Here is a 23557-nt window from a genome sequence, read left to right as displayed (position 1 = left end):
CTGTAACTGCTACTTACACCCCAAAGTAATGTCCAGAAGAAAATTATTGTATTTCTCCCTGGTTTTGCTACAGCGACTAATGTCTCCCTTTTATAAATCAAAGTGATTACAAAGCACACTTCTGCTTTACAGTTCATCTGTTCATTCCACTTGCTCTCCTTGGTATTTCAGCAATTCCCTTTTTCTCCTCTTACGGTGCTCATCTGAGACTGTATCGCTAGAGGCTTGGGTTTTGACAGCAGTAATCCTTTACCCCACTTCCCTGTTCTCTTCCTACTTTCCTTCCTTCTGTGGTGCAATGTCAGCTACTAGGTATACTTAAGCTCTTTGTTTCTCTACTAGTGTTTCTGTCTTTGGTTTTGGTTCTTTCTCATGACGACCATGGAAGGCTGAAGGACAGGCTGAAGGTATGGTGGGACCAGCCTCAAGTCTCAAAACCATGGTAAAATGCTTTACTTTAACACAATGTGTATGTGGCACCAAACTCATTTGATATAAACACGTCTGAAAGATACTTTGTTTATAAATTTGTGTTCATTTAGAGCCTAAAACCCACATTCACAAAGGTTAAGGGCTGATGCTAAGCAAAAGCCATACGCTCCATTTGGGGAACACCTTGATAATGTGGGTGGTTTTCCCTCAAAGATTCAAAATTGTTATCTCCAGTGAAGGGTTACATTTTCATCTCATCAAACACACTCTTGAAAAGCCTGGCAAAGATAGGTAGCTTGTTGTTTCTTGCTGGTGCTATTTTTAAACAATAATATCTGAATCATTACCTTTGGACCTGGCAGACCCAAGCCTTTAGATCCTTTTGCCCCAGGGTTTCCTTGTGGACCCTGTATACCCTACAAAACAAAATGAATGAGTTAGTGCATTACACTTTTCCACGTGTGAAATTCACCATGTGTCTATCTTATCTTTAAAAGAAAACAATTTGCTTGTCTGTCCTCAGGCTTAGTTCTGAGATCTTGATTTTATTTTTCCTTTGTCACTATCCTGTGGATTTCACTGATGTATCCAAGTGTAATGACTGTTTAGGGAGAAAACAAAGAGGAAGTGTCTCAGCATCTGCATCTAAGCCCTGATTCATTGGCATAGTATGGTGGAAGCATGAGCTTTTATCTTCTTTCCAAAAAAAACAAAACCCAAGAGATCTTTTGGGATGTTTCGTTTTTTCTGTATCCACTTGTTAAAGGCTGTGTTCAAGCTTCAATGGCTTGAAATTCAGAAGTGCTGTATTCTTACCTTGTGAAACTCTTACCCATATGTCATCATCCAAGCAATATATCTGATTTATCATCTATGAAAATTATTATGCAGATTAGACCAAATTTCTGTTTGCTTGATTCTAAGACCATTCAGATCAGTTGAAATCACTTACATTTACAAGCTTTGCCTAAAGACTAGTTTGATACTTTTTAAAATGAAAAATCACTGTGAGATTTTTAATGTCTTCACATCAAAATTAGAGCTCTGATAAAGTATAAAACAAAAACTACATGCAAATGTTCGTTACATGTTCAAAATGTACACTTACCCGGCTTCCTGGATAGCCTGTTCCTGGTGGTCCAGGTGGGCCCTGTGGTCCTACTTGGCCTTGTTCACCCTATACAAAAAGTATTCCCGAGAGCTAAATTGCAATAGTCCATGCCAGCTGATTAACATATTTAAACTAAACGCAGAGCAAGAGTCTCCAAGCTGTATTATCTTGAAGTTTGCTGCTTCTATTTGAGTTAAATGTGTTTGGAATACCTGAAAGTCTGCCTATGGCAACTGATCTAATAAAAATAATACACCTTCCTACCTACAAACTCTCTCTCATTTATAATATTAGATGATCACAGCTGTAACTTTATTATTTGAGGGATCCATAGCTTATCTTTACATACTGAGATTAATTTTAAAGATTTTCTTGCATGGAAATACACACAGTTTCTTGCACAACACTGAGAAGAAAAACTTGCAAGTGTAAACAGAGCAGCTAGAGAGTATTTTTGAAAAATCTTTGCCATATGGTATTGTAATGGTATTGTACAGCACTTGGGGAGCAAATAGAGGAATTATGGCAGAGGGAATTAGGGGAATAGAGGCATATGGTGAGTTCATGTGGGTATTGGAAGTGGCACAGACCCATGAAGGTGTCAACGATGTGTGACACCAGTCCCTAGAAAACAAAAAATAGTTTCACTTATGCCAGAAATACTTATTTACTGAATAAGTAAATACTGGTCCCAAACACTTACTGTCCTGGCCATCACTGCATTTTTCCTATACAGACATGGGAATAAGATGACTTATTCCTGCACAGACAGCCAATCTTCTTCTAACTAAGGCCTCGAGCAAGATGATCTGGCAGGTGGTCACCAAGCATATCTCTCACAGACAGGCCAAATCAGACCACACCACCTAGGTTGCTCTGAAGATTTTGGAGAGCCGTTTGACTGGACAGTGAGATGAGTAAGTTCACATTAAACTTCCTACACCCGTAAAGCACCCCTTGCTGACTAAGCTGTCAATGACTTTGGATGGGAGTGCTGTCCTCTCCTCTCACTGGAGCTGAGTGTGGGCCAACGAGGAGAGCAGGAGGCATGGAGACAGGAGGGAAGGAAAACAACTGGGAGTAGGAGGAGGGCTATGACACTAAATCATGAGAAGGAAAATCTGGAATCATTGCCTCTGCTCTGTAGGACACCTGGGCCTGTTGTATCAGCCGCTCTCTGGTGATGCACAAGATACAGACTGTAATCTGATCAGGCCACAGGAATTAAAATTGTTCCGGATCCCTCTTTGGGGTACTGGGCACCAAAAAGCTAACAAATTTCAAAAGCCAGAGTGTTTCTTTGCCTGTTCCAGGTCCATTAGGTTAGATGGCTCAAAGGTTTTCTTACATTTTATTTTAATATTTAAGTAAAATTTTAAATATTTCAAATACAATGTTGAAAAAATTTAGGAGGAAGAAGTCCCATTTCTTCCCTCATACTCCCAGCTGCATAGAATACAGTCCTTCGTGCTCTCGGTTAACATTAACAGGCTCAGCTACTTGTATAGATGAGTGCAGCCAACGGAGCTGCATGGAACAGTGTAGCATAGTTCCTCAGATTCCAGATAAAAACATACCTTTGTATTGTTGTGATATTGTATGAATAATTCATTATTAATTTAACTATAAATATAATTAACTATAGATAAGATTAGAAAAACACTCTGTGCCTCACCTTGTCACCTTTGATGTGTTGACCTTGAGGTCCAGGAAGACCAGCTACACCTTGAGAGCCTTTTTCACCCTAGAAATATGTGACAGTTTTGTAACTGTATTTGGGAATTTATAAAGAACACCATCCTAGACAAACTGGTCATCACAATGAGGATAATGAGGAAAAAAGTATTCCTTCACAAAAACCCCAAGAAAAATAGTCAATGGAATTATCAGTATTACAGAAAAGTGATTCAGTTACAATTAATAACATGCTCATCTGCATTCATTGTGTTGTTGAACACAGGACTTCAAAAGGAGAAAATGAAATACTAGGAAGAAGAAAGCTACGTTTTGAAAATGTGATGGTATGTTCATTAGTCAGAGAGAACAGTTCTGAACTTGGTGCAAGGACACAACTAATATCTTTTCCATGAAAGGAAGAAAAATCTTCTTTGCTTAGTAGTTCAAGGCTCTAAAGAATCTTGAATCCACTAAAAAAGAGAGATACATTTTGATGGGAAGCCCAGTTGTGATTTAATCATAAATATTTGCTTGTTTGTACTTATTTTTAAAAAAGAAATGTTCACTTATGTTAACCTAGCAAGTGCCCTTAATGAGGCAACTGTCCACAGAGACTCATACAACCCATCTTTTAGTTTCCCAGAATGGTAAGACAGAATGAAAACAGTTCCTGAATGTTTTCTTCCAATGCAGAACATAAATAGCTAAGTAGTCTTTCAGAAGACAATTTATCTCATTAATGCTACCAAAATAAGGTACCTTATTAAACACATAAATAAGAGAATCATTAACTTACTACTGTTAGAGGGACTGTACAACTTTTTTGTAATTATTATCTTGATAGAGTTTCTGAACTTGGAAGGATAGTCAGAGAGCACAGTGATTCAGAAGACCAAGATCCATCAGCTGACATTTTATACCAGTGGAATGATCAGTTACCTTAAATAACTTAGACACTACTGCAGATTTGGCCCATAATGTTAAAAAAAAAATTTCAGTAAGACTACCTTTTGGCCTTGAATGCCCTCTCCTGGTGGACCTTTCTCACCTGGCAGACCATCAGGGCCACGTGGTCCCTGTAAAAAAAGAAAAATATATTCAGACCATATCAGCAATTCCATTTTTTATTGACATTTTGTCTAACTTGCTAGTATAGGTTCTTGCAACTCTTATGACACTGGTAAGTAAAAATGCTTCCATAACAGCTGGCTGAGCCCAGACAATTAAAATGAAGTGTAGCAGCCCTTAATTGGAGGATTTAGATTGGAATAAGATAATGCTGAACTACATAATTAATGTCTAAAGATTGTACCCTTAAAACTCAAATGAACCTGTAGATTAATTTATAATAAATACATTTACCATTGTGAAACTTATTCCCTATAATTTAATATAATTTTATGATTTTCATAATGAAAATCATTAATAGGTTTTTTCATACAAAATGGCAGGTTAAATATACAAAATTAGAGAATGCCAATTTTGTTTTAAATAAGTACAGAAATAATTATTTTTGTAATACGTTCTGTTCTTCCACAAAATTCAGCTATCTTTCATTATTTAAAGCTAATAAAAAGTTTTTAAGGATGATCTTCATTAAGCAATATGTTTCTACGTCTTTTTCTGAGAAAAATGGTCTTTTACAACCACAAAATGACTTTCAAAAATACTGTTAGGATTAATTTAACACCCATCCACATTTCTGGCTTCTTAATTAACAATCTCTTTGAGATTTTTAATGAAATACACAAGAAAATCATACATTTTATACATTTCAGGAAGAAAAAGCAACCAGTGAACTAACTCAATGTCACGAAAAGCTTGGTAAAGTTCTGTAATTCAGAAGTTAAAGATACAATTAAAAGCATATAATTTGGGTCTTTGTTTTTGATGCAATCCAAATTACACATGGAATGTCTCAGCTCTTGGATTTTCATCTTCTTAAAATTGGATTTTAGACAATTTTTAAAGATTATCCTCAACTCAAACAAGGAGGGGTACAGCTATTTTATATACAACTCCATGTCTTTCTGAAAACTGGATTCTGCAATCTTGCTCACATGGACCGAGCAATTTTTTATTTCCCCAAAATTTGTTTGGACACGGCTTTATTCTCCTACTTGGACAAACCACATGCAACTACTGCCGCAAGACCAGGCGGGCACAGCCAGACACACTACTGCTGCATCAGACTAGGTACAATGTGGTTTATGGAATCAGTAGCCAACAGAGCTGCTGTCAATCAAATTACACACACTAAGACTTATTTTATTATATTTCCACTTCCTATGCATATATCACTGACTTACAGGCATTCCTGGCTCACCAATTCCAGGAGGTCCTGGTAATCCAATTTTACCTTCTTGACCTTGAGCACCCTTGTGAAAAAGAATATTAGAAAGTTCAGTCCTAATTCAACTCGATGCTTTTGAAGAGCATAACATTTACATATAGATGACTTAACGATGTCACCAGAATGGTCTGAAATCAAATGCGTAATATCTCCTGATGTAAAAAAAGCATAAATAACAATTTAGAAACATTTGAAAGTACCTTTCGATTAATACTTGGACAACTAGATCGCATTCCAGCCCTCATGCCAACAGCAAAGGGGTGTTACCACTTTGCATAGGGGTAACCACTGAAAGGTGCAGGACCTGAGAGATGACAGGGATGACAGAGCGAAGTCAGGCAAAATTTGGTTGCAGTACAACCCAACCATGACGGACGAATGCTCAGGGATCCTCACCATAGCCTCTATCTAGGCACTGGAATTGAAGCCTGCTTCAGTGGAATATGGGGTTGCATAGGAACGCCAGGAACTGCATAGTTTCTGTATCTTCTATTTATGAGGTGTCATAATCTTCACAATTCCTCCAGTATACTGAGGACTATGTGCTTCAAGGATAAGAGCACAGAGGATTTTTATCTCTCCCCAGAGCAGTACAGAGACCGGGAGTGACATTCCTTCTCCATAAACTACCTTCCCTTCTGGAATGACCCAGTGTTGTTCCTTTTACATGGCAAATTACTAGTTTCTGAGATATATAAACCCTCTCTATGTTCTGGGGTCTGCCCCACTGCACAGAAAATATGCAGGAGTTCAATGAAGGTACACATTAGAGCAGTAAGAGCAAAAAAAGTGCAGGTATTTTAGACACTGGCCCTCGGCTCCAAAAAATAGGGAAAAAAGTGGCATAAAGCAACACCAAAGACTTAGAAGCAAGAAGAACTATGGTGAGATCCAGTTCTGCACAATTTAGATTTCCTGTTAGAGTCTGAGCTGTAGGTCTCTGACAAAACTCTAATAAACCAAGTAGTCATGTTTCCTACGTAGATGCTTTTGCAGTTTTCCAAAAGGAGATCTGGCTGGCCAGCATAGGCAGACATGACTTTTCCAAATCAGCAAGACTGGATTCCACCTTCTAGTCTTTTGCAATAAAATAAGATGGAGGAATGAAATGCTGCATGAGAGAGAGAATTTTATAACCTATAAGAATACCTGTTCCCCAGTGAAGAAATAACAAGGCAAATCTGTCACTTGACTGTGTATCACAGTGACTGAGATGTATTTCTATGACTTGAAGTATGGTTTACTCATTAGTGCAAGCATCTGCTAGTGCTTGAAAATGATCTCACATATTTAACCCCTATTTAAATGGCATTATTTCTGACTTCCATTTTATCAGTGGGATCATAATAAAAACTTAAGGGTTGCTGGAAAGCAGGTCTGTTATCTCCATCCTATGCAAATAAAAAAGCCTGTCAATATTGCATCAGTTTTACATTTAAATGATAAGAGTTTGAGTTTGATAAAACAGCAGGCGAGAACTTTCATCCACAAAATGATTGCCCACAGTTAGCACTTTAACAGACATATGACTGGGAGTTACCTTGGGTCCTGGTTCTCCAACACCAGGGAGTCCTGGAGGACCATAGGGACCTAAAGGGCCTTGCTCTCCCTAAAGGAAACAAAATGGAAAGGAAGTATTAATGAAAAAGGAACCTTATCCAAATTCCACCAAAGTGTCTTTCCACAGCCTCATTTAGGGCTATAGAAATATGTTTTTAAAGTAAAAAACCAAACCAAAACAAAACCACACCTGTCTTAAAGATAGATGTTCAGATTAGGAGCAGGGTCAATAACCTGGCCATACAAGTTGCTGGGATAAATAATAATGTTATAAAGCCATTCATTCATACGCATCAGGAAAGAGAAAATATATATTTATTCTTTGTCATATCTTTGGTCCTGACTTTATCCAATAATTTCGTGCTTCCTCAGCTTTTTTCTTGCTAGAAACATGGGCGTTTGGAAATTAAGCAGTGTTTATGCTTTAAACATTGCACTCAAGGTTCTTCCCATAGCAAAACTGCGTATCACAACTGTTGTTCCTACTGCTATCTTTAACTGCAGGTCCTAATTCTCTTGCGTGTTTAATATGTTTCTAACAAAGCCAACGTAGCCACATGATTATTAAAAAGGCTTTTTATCAAAATGTGTGTATTTTCTGGGGAGGTATTTGTATTTGGGGGGTTGAAATTTTGTGTATACCACAAAATTTTATATGCTGAGTTCTGAAACCTTTTAATGAGATTTTTGCACTTGAGACGTCAATGGAAGTGTAAAAAAAAACTTCAAAGCCAGATATTTCTCCAGAAATCTACCAGTCTGTAATCTGTCGAAGGATGAAGCTAAAATGCAAGAATGGGAATATGCAGTGAAAATAAATAAACAGATCATCCTTGAAGCTTAATTTCTATTAACTATGCACTTGGAGTGCTACTACTGCAGCTTTAAACCTAGAATAAAGTGGAACTTGATGCCTAGTCTTAAATTCATTCCATTATGGGAAAATATGATAATTTGAAGAGCAGCTATGAAGTTTAATGCTTATTCAAAATACAAGATTTTATAGCACACCTTCATAATCTAATAAATTAATACAGCATCAATAGGAGGTAAGCCTTAAAAGGCAGAGAAAAATCAGAGAAAGCTGGTATAACTCAGCAGAATAGCACGTGTATCTCCACATAGCACACTAGTAGGGTATTAGCAACACTGAAATTGCTTTAATGTGGATTTCGTGCATGTGGCTGTTGCCAAAATACAGAATATAGCAAAGAAGTTTACTGTATTCCTAGGTAGACCTTATTGTTTGGGTTTCCTAATAATATTTTCATGAAGCCTTTGGCCGAGAGTCACAACTTGGTTGATGTGTATCTAGATTATCATAAATGATGCAATTCTTATTGACATAAAGCCAATTAGAAACTGACCTTTTTGGTTCATAGATTTTTTTTTCCTCCTGTGTTTGTTTTGAAACTGATCAAAAACCAACAACAACAACAACAAAAATTCCTCAAATAGCCTATCTTGTAGACTTCCAGTTCCTCAATGGGATTAATTTGGCATTGAACAAACTGTCCTTTTAAAATCAGCTGATCAAAAATAATTTTTATTAAGTGTTTCCCATCAGCAGGAAATTTAGGGAAGGCCAAGAATAATACAACCAAAGCTCGTACTTTGTCTCCTCTTTAATTCTCTTTACAAACTCTGTTTTAAGTACTGTTTTCTTCTAAGCCAACAGTTAGCTGAATTTCAGGGCTTTTGGGGCTGATTCTGTTTAGACAAGAAATAGGGGGAATATGTAAGAAAACATTTTATACTATTTCTTTAGAAAATAATATATACTAAAAGCAACATTTTCAGAAGGGTTTTAGAGACTTAGAAGCCTCCATTTCATTTCCAATGGTAGTAATTTAGGCTACTGAATTTCATTCATGCCAACAGATCACAAGTATCTAAGCATCAATGGAAGTTCAGCTTCTGATTATGCATCAGTATGTAGAAATGCACTGGCAGAATGGTATCAGCAAAGCCACAGTGCTGTAGTTACACACACACAGCCCCGTGCTTCCAGGGCAAAATCATACCCATGGGAGCTATACAAGTAAAACTGTTGTATTAAAGTTTCAGTAGAAAGTTTTGAAGCAAATTTCCATGCATGGACGCTCCCTCAAGGACAGAGATACTTCTGCCACTTTTAGCCACAGCTGTGCTCCTTGCAAAGCTGGTCAAGATGCACAAGGCATGGGTTCTGGAAGAATGTTAAGCCAAGCACACCAGCCTGGCACCCAAGAATCTTTGCCTTTCAGTCTATAGGCTCCCTTACCTCACGACCAACTCTTACTTCAATAGCTCTCCATTTGACAAGCTACATTAACAGATACAGCTCCATGTAGCTTCAGGGCCTGGAGACAGTCTAGTTAGGGATAGACTTCCCCACTTCAAGGAAGAGTTGCCTCAGTGAGAAAGAAATAGGCACAGGCTGCTGTAAGGCCAGGCAGTATGCTAAATATGAGCTGTTCAAATTCACCGTCCTCATTTCTTTCACGGAGAAGGCAGTCTGGGATCTCTGTTGTGCCATGACGTACTAGCATGCTCCACAGAATGAATGCAAAAGATATGCGAAGTTGAAAATGTAGTAAAAAACCCCTATCAGATAAAAAAAATAGTAATTCAACAGCATGTAGCACCACTATCTGTAAGCAGGCTACTCTGGGCACAGCAAATGCCACTAAGCACATTGGCTCCATTTGTCAAAACTAAACCTCTGAAATGGTGTAGGAACTTGTTCCATTCTGAAAAATGACGTTTGATAAATAGAGGCTTATCTCTCAGTTGAAACAATAAACCAAACCTCTTTGTTGAGTTTGGAAAGCATCTTCCAAGTTTTTTGTCCTGTCATCGAAACGGACATTGTGTTTTGTATCTACTTCTGACAGCCCCTGCCAGAACCTCCCAAGGACAGTAACTCTGAGGCATGCTTCCTATTGCAAATCATTTGCTCCTTTGCAAGTTCACCCATAGGATAGAGCTATGCTAACATATGTGCTGCATTGAATGCAGATGGGAGTCCTACTGAGGATAATGTTTTCCCAAAAGCTCTTTTTTTAACCATGACAAAAACATTACACAGTTTTCTTTCCAATGACTGGTGTCACGTAATCTGTCTCACAGCAGCTGTACTAGTAGGTACTGGTGTAGGCAGTGTAAACAGCCCCTGTGATAAAAAGCATGTAGGGTAGCATGAAAATTTTGTTCTGTTGAATGTTTTCTCACTGATAGCAGAGGATGCCTGAATATTAATGGAGAAAGAAACCCCACCTTCTACCAGACAACATGTAAAACTTAGAAACTTAAACTATTCAATCTGTTTTAAAGACTGTATATTTCCAACTTCATATGGCTATTAGTAAGCCTGGCTTTCATATTCTATGGTCTTCGTGCTACACGTAATGTGGAATTTATTAAAACCATAAAGTGCTGGCAATAATATCATTATCTCTACATGTAGAAGGAAAACTCTGCTTTTCAAAGTAGCTTCTTTGTAATTATTTTCTTTATCTAACACTCTGCTCAAATTGTTTTTTTTCGCCCTACTGGGATTTTCCTTCAGGTGGCATCTAATATCAGCTAGAGCAAAGGGAAGGAAAATTACACTTGATCTGAACTTAATATTTTTTGCATATTAAAACTGTACCCTTTTAAGCTTGGAACATACTCAACAGTCTACCCTCCCCCAAAATAGTTTGTAATGTTATGATGAGTACCAGCTAGTGCCAATATAAATAATTTCTTTACTTTTAAGAAAGCACATACATCCTGTAAGGAACATAAAGACTCTGTATCTCAGTCTATAATGCCATAATGATTAAGCCATAGTAAAAAATAATCTTTCAAATATAATGATTTTATCTTTAAAGTAAACATTGGCAACAACAGTGCAACTAGGTATAGATATTTTAACAGATATTATTGTTATTTTGTATTTCTAAGCTAGTTGAGGTACCTAGGAACTATACTTCTTTACAGGGAAATTGGATTTTTTCAGCCTCCTGGGAAAGATGTAACTTGCTACATAAGTAAGGAAAGAATTTATAAGTCATCAGAAAAGCAGCAGCATCCCTTAGCAGTTCATTCTGGGACACATTTCCAGGGAAATATGCAATGATGGATTTTTCACAGGACTATGCCAAGATGTTTTTACAGGAATAACTGCTTTGAATACCCACATTCAAACTTAACTGTTTCTTTAAAAGTTTGAATATATGTCTGTTCATACAACTTGAGACTCTAATTCAGAATCTTACTATGCATATGAAATTTTCCAGAGAGGTTCTTACTATAGCAGTGGCTTTTAAGAATGTGTTGTTTACAGTGTTTCCATGAATATATCATGGTTTCTAGAATGTGTACTTTATTTCTAGTAGCTGGTCTAAGAGTTTAAGCAAACAAACCCAGTGTCACTTCTGAAATGATACCCATAAGTACTCCCTGTTCATCAGTTCTTTATGAGTGGAACACAGGTCATGCCCACTTCCTGATTTTATGCCCCAGTCTGTAACCATATCATTCTGTTTGTAAATTGTCCACTGAAATTTGCAAAAAGTCGTGATTATTCCCCTCACTAACAAACACATTTTCAAAATTACTTTGACTATAAACACCCTTATGGAACCTTACTGGTGCTATTGTATTGAATATGTTGTTGGGGTTTTTTAAAAATAAATATTAGTTAAGCATTTTTTAATAAATTAATGAAAACAGACAAAATAATACCTACTATTTTGCATAAATTAATAGATGTATGCATGTTGAAAATTGTGATGGTATGGTCCCCCAACCCCAAACCCGACCTTTATTTCCCGTAACCCTGCTCAAGTGATAACCACCAGTGGTGATCATAATGGATGGGTCTGGTCATGATGGCTGCATCCCGCTCAAAGTGGATTCGGGGAAGACAGATAACAACACAATAGCTGAGGGCTAGTTGAGCATGCGCCAACTGAAATATGGCTGGTATACAACTATGACTATAAATCAATCATCTTACTCCATAAATAGTGGACAGCCCAGGGCCCGCTGGGCTCTCTTGCACGGCAGTGGGCTGCACGCCAGGATCTCCCCTTGAGTAGGGACGCCTCTCAGGGTTACTCCTTGAGGTTGAGAGAATCCTTGTTGCGTCAGATACTCAGTAAGTGAATTGGGAATAAGCGTGCTGAAACTTTGAACTCTTAGCTAAGTGATATAAAGGTTTGATTGTGCATATATAATCCTTTAGATATAAACCCTTGACCAAGTCTGGGACTAAGTCTGGATCCAGCCACACCTAAACTCCCCACTGAGAAGGAGTTTAGAATGCAAGGGGGTCCTTTCTGAACCTCATGACTCAACAGGAGGGTCTCCCTGACAGTTTCATCTCTGTCCTCTGTGCAGTAAATACTCAGGTGTACTTTGCCATTGAATCTTGTTAAACCACTGTCACATTTACCGTTGAACTTTGTTAACTCACTGTCTAATAATAATAATAATAAAATATGTTGTTGCTTCTCTTGCAAGTGAGACTCCGCAACAAAAATTCATTTTTTGTCTAACACCAAGAACACTAGGGGAAAGTGGATGTGCACATTTTACATTGTTGACCCCAATGAGGTACTTCAGCTTTGCAAAAATGTGAGCAGCAGAACATTAGTGCTGAGAAGTTTGCTTGACCAAAATACAGGGCATTAAATTCCTTCTTAGAACTCTTTTTTTCCAGAAAAATCATGGTGATTCCATTTCCTTTTTAGAGAGGAAACTGAGATGCATGCAGTCCTTTTGTGTTAGAATATTTGCATTTTTCCTGTTTTTCATTGCTGTTGAAGGGCAAAGCTGTCTTCTAATGACAACATAACCACATAATATACGTCGTAATAAATAAATCCAACAGAAGTAAATGCAATAGCTAGTTAGGACACTATTTTACTGTATTAACCAATGGAGTGAAGAGATAATGTAGAACCTAAGTATGAAAATGACAGAAAACAGGTTACTGGGAATGTTGGAAGAGAGATGGGATTCTCACTGGATAATGTTTCTGAACACTAACACTTATGATAGAATATATTACATTTACAGAGCAAGTAAATCTTTTGTCTCTATCAATAGAGAATACTGACTTTATGTCCTGTGTCCCCTTTTGAAAGCCTATGGCTTCCTGTAATAACTTCAATGTGATCTTTGAGAAACAAACCAAGCAAAAGCAACCACAACTGATTTAAACCCCAAACCACCTATTAACCAGCCGTCTAGCCGATTCCTGGCCATCTAGGCAGGACTATGGAATACTACTGGAGCAGAACAAAGAGCAGCATGGCATTTCTCTTTGCTGACTTTCTGTTTCTGGTACTTTTAGTCTTTCTCTAAGTGAGATAGTGTCTTCTGGGTTTTTGGAAATGGTTGCAGCAGCTAGCAAAATCATATTGTGGGCCATCCGTGCATTCTTAGTGAGGAAAGGAACACAAAACCTGAGTTCCTTGCTCCTATAAGCTGCAGTTTGACAAGAGTTGAGTGTCTCTACCTTAGACCCAGAGTTATAAATTGATGTTCTGCAAATTCAATTAATTAATTGTCTGTGATAACTTAAAACAACTACCAATTTTTTTCCCATAGGGTTTTTGTAATTTTCTTCACATGTTTTATAGCTGAGTGAGGTATATGGTATACTCTGATTCAAGTTCTTGTTTCGTGTTACAATGCAGATAATATGTGGTGGCTGATGAAGCTTAAGAATGCCTTAAAGTGAAGCAAATGACTAAGAAAATATAAAGCACAGCTGTGAATGCTATTTTTTCTTGGTACTTTAAGTTAGTGAGAGAGAGAGAAAATAACGTAGAATTTGGCTTTAACAATGAAATTTTTCTTTTGTAAATTTAACATCTTTCTATTGAAACATTGCCAATAGGCAATAGAAAGTCAGTAAAACAGAAAACAAACAGAATAATCCCGATTCTTTGCTCAGGACATGCTTGGGGAACAGGACCAAGATAACTGCTTCAGAAGACAGGAGATACACAGTGAAAATAGACAGTTTCCAACTCCTGTGTTTGAGTGAAATGTCCTGTTAGTCTCTAAGGTTTTTCTCTTAAAGTTATTATGTTTTATACTGTGTTGTAGGTTTACTGTTACATGCAAGTTCAGCATTTGGCTATATATTTAGTCAGGTAAACTGAAAATAATACAAGATGAGTTAACATGTATTTTTATTTTTATAGAAGTGGAGTTCAAATTTGTCATTTTAAACGCCTCAGCCTCTTTATGGAGAAGGTTTGTATATATGGTAATAAAACTATTTAGGTGTTTTTGAGATGTTATAACTCTGCAGAAATTCAAATCGAGAAGACTTCTTTTAAAGTTTGCTTAATCGCAAAAACTGGTTTTAGTTAATGACATGCTGAGCTGCATTCTGTGCAGGATATAGGTTGTTCAACATATTCATACATGACTTGGAAAAAGGGTGAAAGTAAAGTGACAAAGTTTGCTTGTATGTTAAAGAGGTTATTAAAATAATGACTGATTGTGAAGTGCATCAGAAAGAGTTTGAGGTTAAGGATGTGATTCAGCTCCATATGATCACTCCTAAACTTAGGTGTCTACATGGAAACAGGTTGGCTGAGTTCCTGTTGTAGCAAGTGGAAAGCCGGTCAATGCAGGCAGTGGGACTTTGAGAAAGATTCAACTCATTACTGGCAATGTGATAAGGTGGTATCATGAAAAGGGATGGAAGTAGAGTATTGTGCAGCCAGTAAGACTTCACACTGATAGATTAGCCATCTTATTCTTAAGAGAGAATAAGAAAATGCATATGAATAACAGCCAGTAAGACTTCACACTGATAGATTAGCCATCTTATTCTTAAGAGAGAATAAGAAAATGCATATGAATAACAGAAGAAGAAAGATATGAGAAGTTCTTTTAAGTAATTTCTTGGACAATGTTTCTGGACTCCGTGCTCCCTCGCTTCAGACAAGTCAAATTAAATTAGCTGAAATTGCAATGCCACCAAGCCTCTCCTGCTGGCAGCTGCCAGAGCTCGCGGCACCCAGGCAGCACGCAGGTGACACTGTCCCCAGCTGCACTTGGCGCTGCAAAGCGAAAGAACGGGTACGGCACTGCCTTACAGAGGTGTGGGATGGACTGAGCTGGCCAGATATGAGCGAACTGTAGAATTCACAAATGAGACCCAAAGCATCTGTAGGCTGAGCTTGATCCAGAGTTTATATTCTGAGGCACTGAATCTTCTCTTTCAAACCTCAACATGGCCCACTAACAATGAATAAAAGCGTTCAGTGGCCGTGTTCTGTGTTATGTCACATCAATACCAACGCCATGCAACTGCCTTTAGCTCTGCTAAACCGGGGTGAAGTCACTAGTTCAGCTCAAAAAGCAGAAAGTATTAGCACAGAAAGGCCACGGGTATAAGTAACTACACTAAGAATAGACTTACTTATTTTATCCAAGGCAGTTATAAATAACTGCCACTTTTCAGAGATATTGTATTATGTGTCATGAAAACTAATTTTAAAAGAGCAATTGAATAATCCTTCTGTAAGGACAAAAGATATTGGAAAGACTGCTATGTGTCTGAACCAAAAAAGGCCTTGACCTTTACTAGCTGAATGGGTGTTTATTAAGCTATAAACAACCACTGATTATCTGTACTGATCATGAAAAAAATTTTCACTCATCTCAAATAAGCCCCCAAATGCCAAAGGTTAGCTTTGGTGCTAGGTATGGACAAGAGATAACCTCTAAACATACATATGTTTCTGCTATACTCTTTAAGTATAATTACCTAAGTGTATTAATTAAACCTCTCTGGCAATATTTTTATGATGATAGATGTCTGAGCCTGGAAAGACCTTGACTATAGACTTTAAACAAGCAGGTTGCAGAGAAAAAAGAGGGAATTTTCCTTCTTATTCATACTGAAAATCTGCAGCTAAAGTAAAACAAGAGACCATAAATATTATATCCAGGCAGATGAATTCTAGAGAGAGCTACATGTATTTTACAGACATGAAAGTGTGTGAAGAAACTGACAGGAGGATGAACAACATTCAACAAATACAGTTTAGTGTATAATAAAAGTATCTGGTAGTACTGTCTTGGACTCATCAGTGTGAAATTACAGATAAAAAAATTATTGTCATTTGCTGTGCTGAAGTTAGAGGGATGACTTTTCCACCACATGTATGAATAGCTTCTTTCAGACCCATCATCCTCTTTCTTTCCCCACTTCTGAAATATTCTGTAGCAGCTTTCCTAATCAAGCATTTTGTTGAGAAGATGAAGAAATAAGAAGTATGAAAAAGCATTTGTCAGGAAGAGGAAAATCATGATGGATACCAGTATTCCAAACTTTGTACCAAAAACATTTCCCATATTTAAATTTATTTCTGTGAATCTTCAGATGAAATTGTTGCCTAAGAAACAAAACATGAGTGTTTAAGTATTGCATCTTTTGCAAATTGCTTTGTGTGAATTTAGTTGCCTTGTATAACTTAGATATGGCATTGCATTAACCAGCCTATCAGTAATCCTGTGGTAGAAAGTCTTTGTCATTAGACTGTACATTTTCAAACTGATACAAGAAAGATCTTTCTGTACTGAACAATGATATTAATAGCTGTCCCATGGGCAAGACAACTGTATTCACATAAAGCAATTTCCCAAAGGTTTGCAAACAGAAGACTGCCTAAATTATTCAGATATTTTATCCAACTGATTTTGCTTGACAAGCTGTAGTCATTAACTCTGAATGATCTATTTTAAATATAACTAAGGCATTAATCGTTATCAAATCTTACACCTCTACCATTTTCAAAGCTGTCTTGAGTTTTTACAGTATACAAGCAATTAAAAATTACTTTAAATACTCAATCTAAAGATTTTGTAACTACCATCTAGAATTACTTTAAATCTTTCAATACAAGGCATTTTAGTCAAAAATATTCTAGAAAAAACTTCCCAAGTGATGGCAGAAGCCAAGACACATATTCAGGTGATTTAAATTCCGATCTAAGCACTGTGGCTCTAGGCAGGTAGCACCCTATTGTGGCCCTACAAAACGCTCTTGGAGACCCAGATGGAGAACCGGCTGTATGTGTCAACGACACGAAGCCTTCATAACGTGACGACATCTATGGCGCACCAAGCAGGTGGTGTACTTTATTGCTGTGCAAAGGACACCATTACAAAAAACTACTGAGGAAAAAGGGTAGTAGAGTACAAAGATTCTACACCCTCTCTCCCTATATAAATAACATCTACACATACACAACTATATCTTACCTTGCTTCCTTGAATGCCTTTTGGGCCTGGCTCACCTGGGGGTCCACTGATACCCTGTATGAAAGTCAAAGTATAGAATGAGTTGCCTTTGAAGATGCACGTAAAGTTTCTTTTGAATGTGGCCTGAACAGTGCTTATAAAAAGACACAAACTGACCCAAATCTAAATGTATTGGTATCATTGCTGACACAAAAATGTGCTGAGTGTGTTCATTCCCTTTCTTAAATATGCTAAACTACAAGAAACACATGACTATCCAAAAAGAAACAAAAATAATCCCTTTCAGCTACCATCATTAATAGCTATAGATATTAATAGCTATAAATCCTCCACAATACTGCATTTTGGCCCACAAGCAGATATGAAAATTTTGGAATATTTGTGATTTTGTACCTCCCATGGAATTCCAGTCAGAAAAAAAATATTTATTATTCTTTCCTTTCCTTTTGCAGCTTTTGCATAAAGCATGTAAAAATGCAATCACACACCTAAGTAACAGTTATACAACCACAAATCAAATACTAGGGGGGAAAGAGTGAATGAAATGAATATAGTGTTCCAAATTATGCCAAAATTGTAACTTTACAAACTAGGGAATGACTGTCTCATAAGAGTACAGTGATGTCCCAAGTGCTGTATTGTGCACAAACTCACAGTTACATGGCCTTACTCCTTGGTTTATGCATTTTAATTGAGTACTATTTACTAAGAGGACTCTTGCAGTTCTGTTTGTTTCAAAAGAAGCAAACACTACTTTATTCTTAGTATCTTGGTGTCATATAAAGAAACAAAAGATTTCTTTAAAAACTCTTAGTACTTGAAAAGCATTTCTGAAAGAGACTTTGAAAAATCACATTTTTATAAGCTATTCTTCCTGAGGCAAAAATTATGATCATGATGTGAGATCAACAAATGTCCCAGCAGTAAAATGGCAATGTCCTTGAGGCAGGGTGTGCTAATAGAAATACATAATATGATCTGTTAATATAAATACCTAAGTTAAGATAAATCATTCTCAAGCTCACTGCACGCTATCTTCCTTTTAGTCATTAAGCGGGTTGTAGTTCCCATCGTAATTACTTAGTTCTCATAGCTCAGAATTACTGTAAATCCTTGTAAACCATTGATTAGTCCTCTTGTATAGTGATACATTCATCTGTTTCTGGTCTCCAGCAGTTAGGATTTTTTTTTTTTGTAGTGAGCCTTTCAAACCTAAACTGAATGTAGACCATTGTACTATATGATGGTATGTAACATTAAGCTCAAAACTGGGATAATGCAGGAGTAATTGCAGTGATGCTGTATATGAAAAGAAAAAAAATTGATTTTGCCTTAAAATAATCAGGTTATGTCATTGTATGAGAATTTAGAGATGGCTTGACTTGCAAGAGCAGCTGGTATTTTACACAGTGTGGAAAACTGAACATATACTGCATGATGAGTTGAATTTATTTAGGGAAATGCTGGTGATCTGATTTGTTTCATTAATTCCTGTCAAAATTGGCCAAAAATCTCTTAGACTCCATGTGTTTCCAGTTTTTAATAAACAAGAATAAATAAGTGTCATCTTTTGGGGCACACATCACATCTTTACTAATTGCTTACCAGACAGAATTACTGGAGCATAAAATAATAAATTAATAAATTTGTAGCACTATTACATGTCCATTGCCAAGCAAAAGTAAAGCAGAAAAACATAATTTTAAAACATTGAAAAAGGCATTTAGGACTAAATGTTCACATCTTAATAACATGTAATAAATTTCTTTGACTCTATTATGCCCTCATTACGTTTTCTTTCATATAACCCAGAAACAGGCTCAGTAGAGAAGTGAGTGAGCAAGTGCTGGCTGTCATCATTCCACATCCCCAATGAATCTACTAAGAGACTCGTATAACTTCTTGAGATCTCTACTCTATACAGCAGCTCTTTTTACATGTCTAGTACCAATTTTTTAATGGAAATTACACAGGTTTTAAGAAACACAAAGACAGCAATAACCCTTTTCAGCAACTGCAAAGAGAGAAGACAACAATCTGGACAGAGGTAACAAATAAATGATCACTGATCTGAGAGTGGTAACAATCTCTGCTCCTAATAACATTGAGACTTTCTCTGACTCATTTCTCAGGTTTTTAAATAATTACTGCAGATTTTAGTCTCTCCAACAAATTTCAGTCTCTCTGGCTGCCTTGTATTTCAGGAGGACTGTGTACAGCTTTCCATGATACAGGCGGATGCTGCCATGTAATATAAGTGGAATTTAGCAAGTAGGGGTATGACAGCACATGACTATACTCTAAGGGTAAGAGGAGAGCCCTGCAGTTGGAGAGCCCAAGTGGGCCACACACATCTGAACAGCTTTAAGCAGCAGCCGCAGCCAAGATTTTTTCTTTGAAAATTATTTCCAAAAGAAAAAAGATTTGCCAGGCTTTGCTGTCTCGGTGCCTCATGCACCAATTGTGCTGCTCTCCACAGAGTTGACAGGTTGTATGTAGAAGAAACTTACAGACTATAATGTGTTTTCTTTTTATTTGGTAGCTTTTAGTTCCCTTACCTGAGGTCCCCGAGGTCCCCTAGGGCCAGAAGGACCTTCCAAACCCTGAGGAAAAATAAGATTCAATTATCAGATTAATGGGAAATTCCAATTACCTGCTTTGAAGTATTGAAAACTGCAGTGTACATCTAATGACTTGTATCTCTGTTCAAGCATTTTCTAGAGAGTTTATTCTCTCTCCAGAGTACTGCTGTTCTCATTCTGTATTCAGTGATTGCCTGTTACATCCCATTCTCAATATTTGGTTAAAATATTTTTCATATACAACTAACATTGTGGATGGCTACTTAACATCTTAGCTATTTGATTAACTAATTGTTATTTGCTACAGGTCTTTAAATTCCATTTCTAGAGGTATATCAGATACAGAATTCTTAAAAAAAATGCTGCAGTGCTTATACCAGAATAACTTCAGGTAACTTTTTGTCTCACTAACTCAAACTGCTGATCAGTAGCATGGCAGAATCACACTAATAGTTCGCAAAAACCATTAAAAACCACATCCAAAAAAAGTAAAATGCTGTATTTTTATTCCATTAGCTGTCACTTCTCCATTTAATGAGTTCTTATCAGTTACAGCCACTGTATTTGTTCACAAATCTTCGTGCTGCACTGTTTTTTCTTTGGTCATCCACATATTCTATGGGATTTCACTTCCAGTTGACTCAATACTCAGTTATAATTTATTTCTAAAGCAAAAATAGCTTTCAGCAAATAGGCTGCTGGTCTTTTCTTTCTCTTTCTTCTCTTTTAATTAGCAACATCACACACAGAGGAAGGGGCAGACTGCTGCATTTTTCAAGGCATGCGTCACACTTCAAATAGCCTTTACGAATTTAGCAGGGATACCTATGCAGCCACACCCCATTGACTGTCTTCCCCTACAGATTCAGATTCAGAATTTTGTAACAGTTCTCTACTCCCTGGCATTTGCTTCCAGGCCAAGCATCAGCTACCAAAGAGAGCAGATAACCCCACTCAGTTCTAGCCCATTTACAAAACTACACAAGCAACGGATGGCACAAACAACAATATGCTGATGCCATGACAGCTACTTTTGGTAGAATACACACATATGATTGGAGTCAGTTTTGATTTCAAAGCCAAACACAAACTCTCTGAGTTTCAAGCCTGAACAGCTGTTGTAGAAACTAAGATTCGCAGCATCAAAACCTCTGCTGGATTCACTCTGATTAGTGAGATTGGAAAGCGGTGGGGGGAAAAATGCAACACTTTCAAATCAGACAACACTACTGTCAATTATGCTTCAATACCCATCACTGCAATTAAAGATCCACCTTGGAATATTGAATTTATTTCTCCTATATTTGGCCATGTATGTTCTGTTTCTGATGATTTTGTCCAGCATAGACTACTTTTATCAAAAAAAAATCCAAACCATTTTGTTCTGTCTATCTGCTGCATTTGTAAATGTGAAGCTGGGAATGCTGGAAGTGAGTGTAATTTTCATTTGTTCACAAAGTTCTTGGAGTCCATAATCCATTATAATCTCTGATCCTCTGCAGATGTCAAACTTTTTTTCATTACTGTCCTCAACAGAAATGAAACAAGCAAATTTCCGGCAGCCCTGGCATATGTTTTCTACATCCATATTTCTTTGCTGCTTTGATTATGTACTTTGCCAGCTTCTGAATAGCTTCCTTTTATCTCAGTAGCCATTTCACATAACCTCATGCTATTTCTCACGTACTGCCTGGATAAAGAAGTTATGATCTGTCTTTATTCCTCCGAGACATGCAACTCTTTCTCCTTTTTTTTTTGATATTTCAGCCGTTTCTGACTCACTTGCTGCCATTTTGAACCCCAGCATCTCACAAGATATTCTCAGCCTTTAGATTTTTATTATAGTATAATGCCCTTTCTTCTTTGCAACAAATACTGCTGCTTTGAATATTTCCTAATTCCTACCTGAAATTTATCATTAAATAACAGGTTCCAGGAATCACAAAATTTTCAAATTGGTCTTTGATAAAGGTAAGATAATACAGATGTTAAAACTGAAGAAATGTACTTTAATAGAATGATCAATTGCAATCTAGTTGGTAGTACTTAACAACCCTAACTATAAATCAGTGGTTTGTAGTAGTCATACAAACCTGCTTACATGAACTCAAGATACATGATTATCTCACTCAGGAGTACATTATTCTTCCATCTTTGAGAGTGTAAAAACCAGGTAAAAATCTATATTCACTTGTATCATTTCTGCACTTCAGGTTAAAAGAAGGGGAGGACTAGACGAAGTGTGAATGCGTCTCAGCACAGATGTGCTGGTAGACCTGAAAGTTGTTCAGGTTGTGTAAGAACCTGCTTCTACTGTAATATAACTTTATACACTTGAATTAAAATTAACTTTTTAAGGAAAAAAAATCTGGTGAACTCTGTAACATGGTCACAGTTCTTTGTAAGCAGGGCTTGGCATTGGTTGGGACAGCTTTTGGTTTAGGTAAGTGACTACACTTCTCCTGTGAAATGGAAAAAAAGAATATGGTGAACTGTGGGTCCAGTTTCTATGAATCGTATTTCTACTATGAATGTATCCCTGCTACCAGGGAATTATAAGATGTTCCAAATTTACAATAATCTTTACAAGCTATGTTTATGAATATGTTACATGACTTTCTAGTATATTCATCAATGTGAAACAGTTCAAATAAAAATTATACTTACTCTTTCCCCTTTTATTCCTGGGGATCCACATTCTCCTCTTTCACCCTTTGTAAGAAATCAAAAGGTTAACAGCTAAACAGGATGTTCTGATTACACTACATGCCTTAAAGACTGTGCAAGCAGTGCAGTAGCACAAGAGGTTTAGTAGGTTCTGAAGACCTGAGAGTGGCATCGTTAGATATGGTCTGTAGAAGATATGGTCTGCTCTACTTAAGACACTTTTCCTCTCTGAGAATGCCTACGAAATTTCCAGCTTACATTGTAAGAGGATAATACATTCACTATCTAATAAGCTTTGCTGTATTTTTCCACCTTGCTGCGCTGCCTCCAGAATCCTCTCTATATTCTGATTTCATTACTGTGATGTCTGAGATTTTCCTGAATAACAATTGTGAGATTGTACAAATGGAATGAAGATAGTTACTAATGTGTTCCACTGATGATTTAACATATCAATAGACATATGAAAAGTAGACATATGAGTCTACTTTCCCCATTTCCATTAAATGTTTCCATGAAATTGACTGAAGCATTTTTCTAATGAATACGAAGATTCAGAGAGGCACTGCTTTTATTAACAATGTAGAGAGATAAGTGTTCAAACCAAGCAAAGTCAAAATGGTATTATCTCTGTTTCTGCTCTGGCTATGATGGTCTAGTTTTCAACATAAATTTCAGCTCTAGAATCTTGCAAGTCATTGAAGTGTATAATTTTTTGAGCTTCTTGGAGAGCCTATCTTGAGATTTTTTTTGATCAAGCATTAGCCCTTGCAATTTATAATTAGCTTAGAAGTAAACTTCCTTGTGGTAAGTTTTTGGAAAGCTAATGATTGCCACATCTATTTGTGTTTGTAGTAAACAATTCCATGTTCTTTCTACTTAACCTCTTATTCAACCTCAGCTTTCTTT

At 36.9% G+C, this 23557-nt stretch overlaps 1 protein-coding gene across 1 annotated transcript in view; it reads right to left on the bottom strand.

The window, feature by feature from the left end:
- COL28A1 (collagen type XXVIII alpha 1 chain) overlaps positions 1-23557 on the bottom strand; it is a 72975-nt gene that overhangs the window by 42783 nt on the left and 6635 nt on the right. Inside the window, exons 9-17 of the mRNA XM_069774577.1 lie at positions 22649-22693; positions 19958-20002; positions 17400-17453; positions 7114-7182; positions 5530-5598; positions 4228-4296; positions 3219-3287; positions 1541-1609; positions 780-848 (exon numbers count right to left, since the gene is read on the bottom strand). Of these exons, the coding sequence (XP_069630678.1) occupies positions 780-848; positions 1541-1609; positions 3219-3287; positions 4228-4296; positions 5530-5598; positions 7114-7182; positions 17400-17453; positions 19958-20002; positions 22649-22693 (558 nt within the window). The remainder of the gene's footprint in view (positions 1-779; positions 849-1540; positions 1610-3218; positions 3288-4227; positions 4297-5529; positions 5599-7113; positions 7183-17399; positions 17454-19957; positions 20003-22648; positions 22694-23557) is intronic.

The sequence above is a fragment of the Haliaeetus albicilla genome, chromosome 2, assembly GCF_947461875.1.
Source record: "Haliaeetus albicilla chromosome 2, bHalAlb1.1, whole genome shotgun sequence".
Classification (NCBI taxonomy): domain Eukaryota; kingdom Metazoa; phylum Chordata; class Aves; order Accipitriformes; family Accipitridae; genus Haliaeetus; species Haliaeetus albicilla.
Note: the sequence above shows the minus strand (reverse complement) of the source record. Positions and strands in the feature narration are given on the sequence as shown.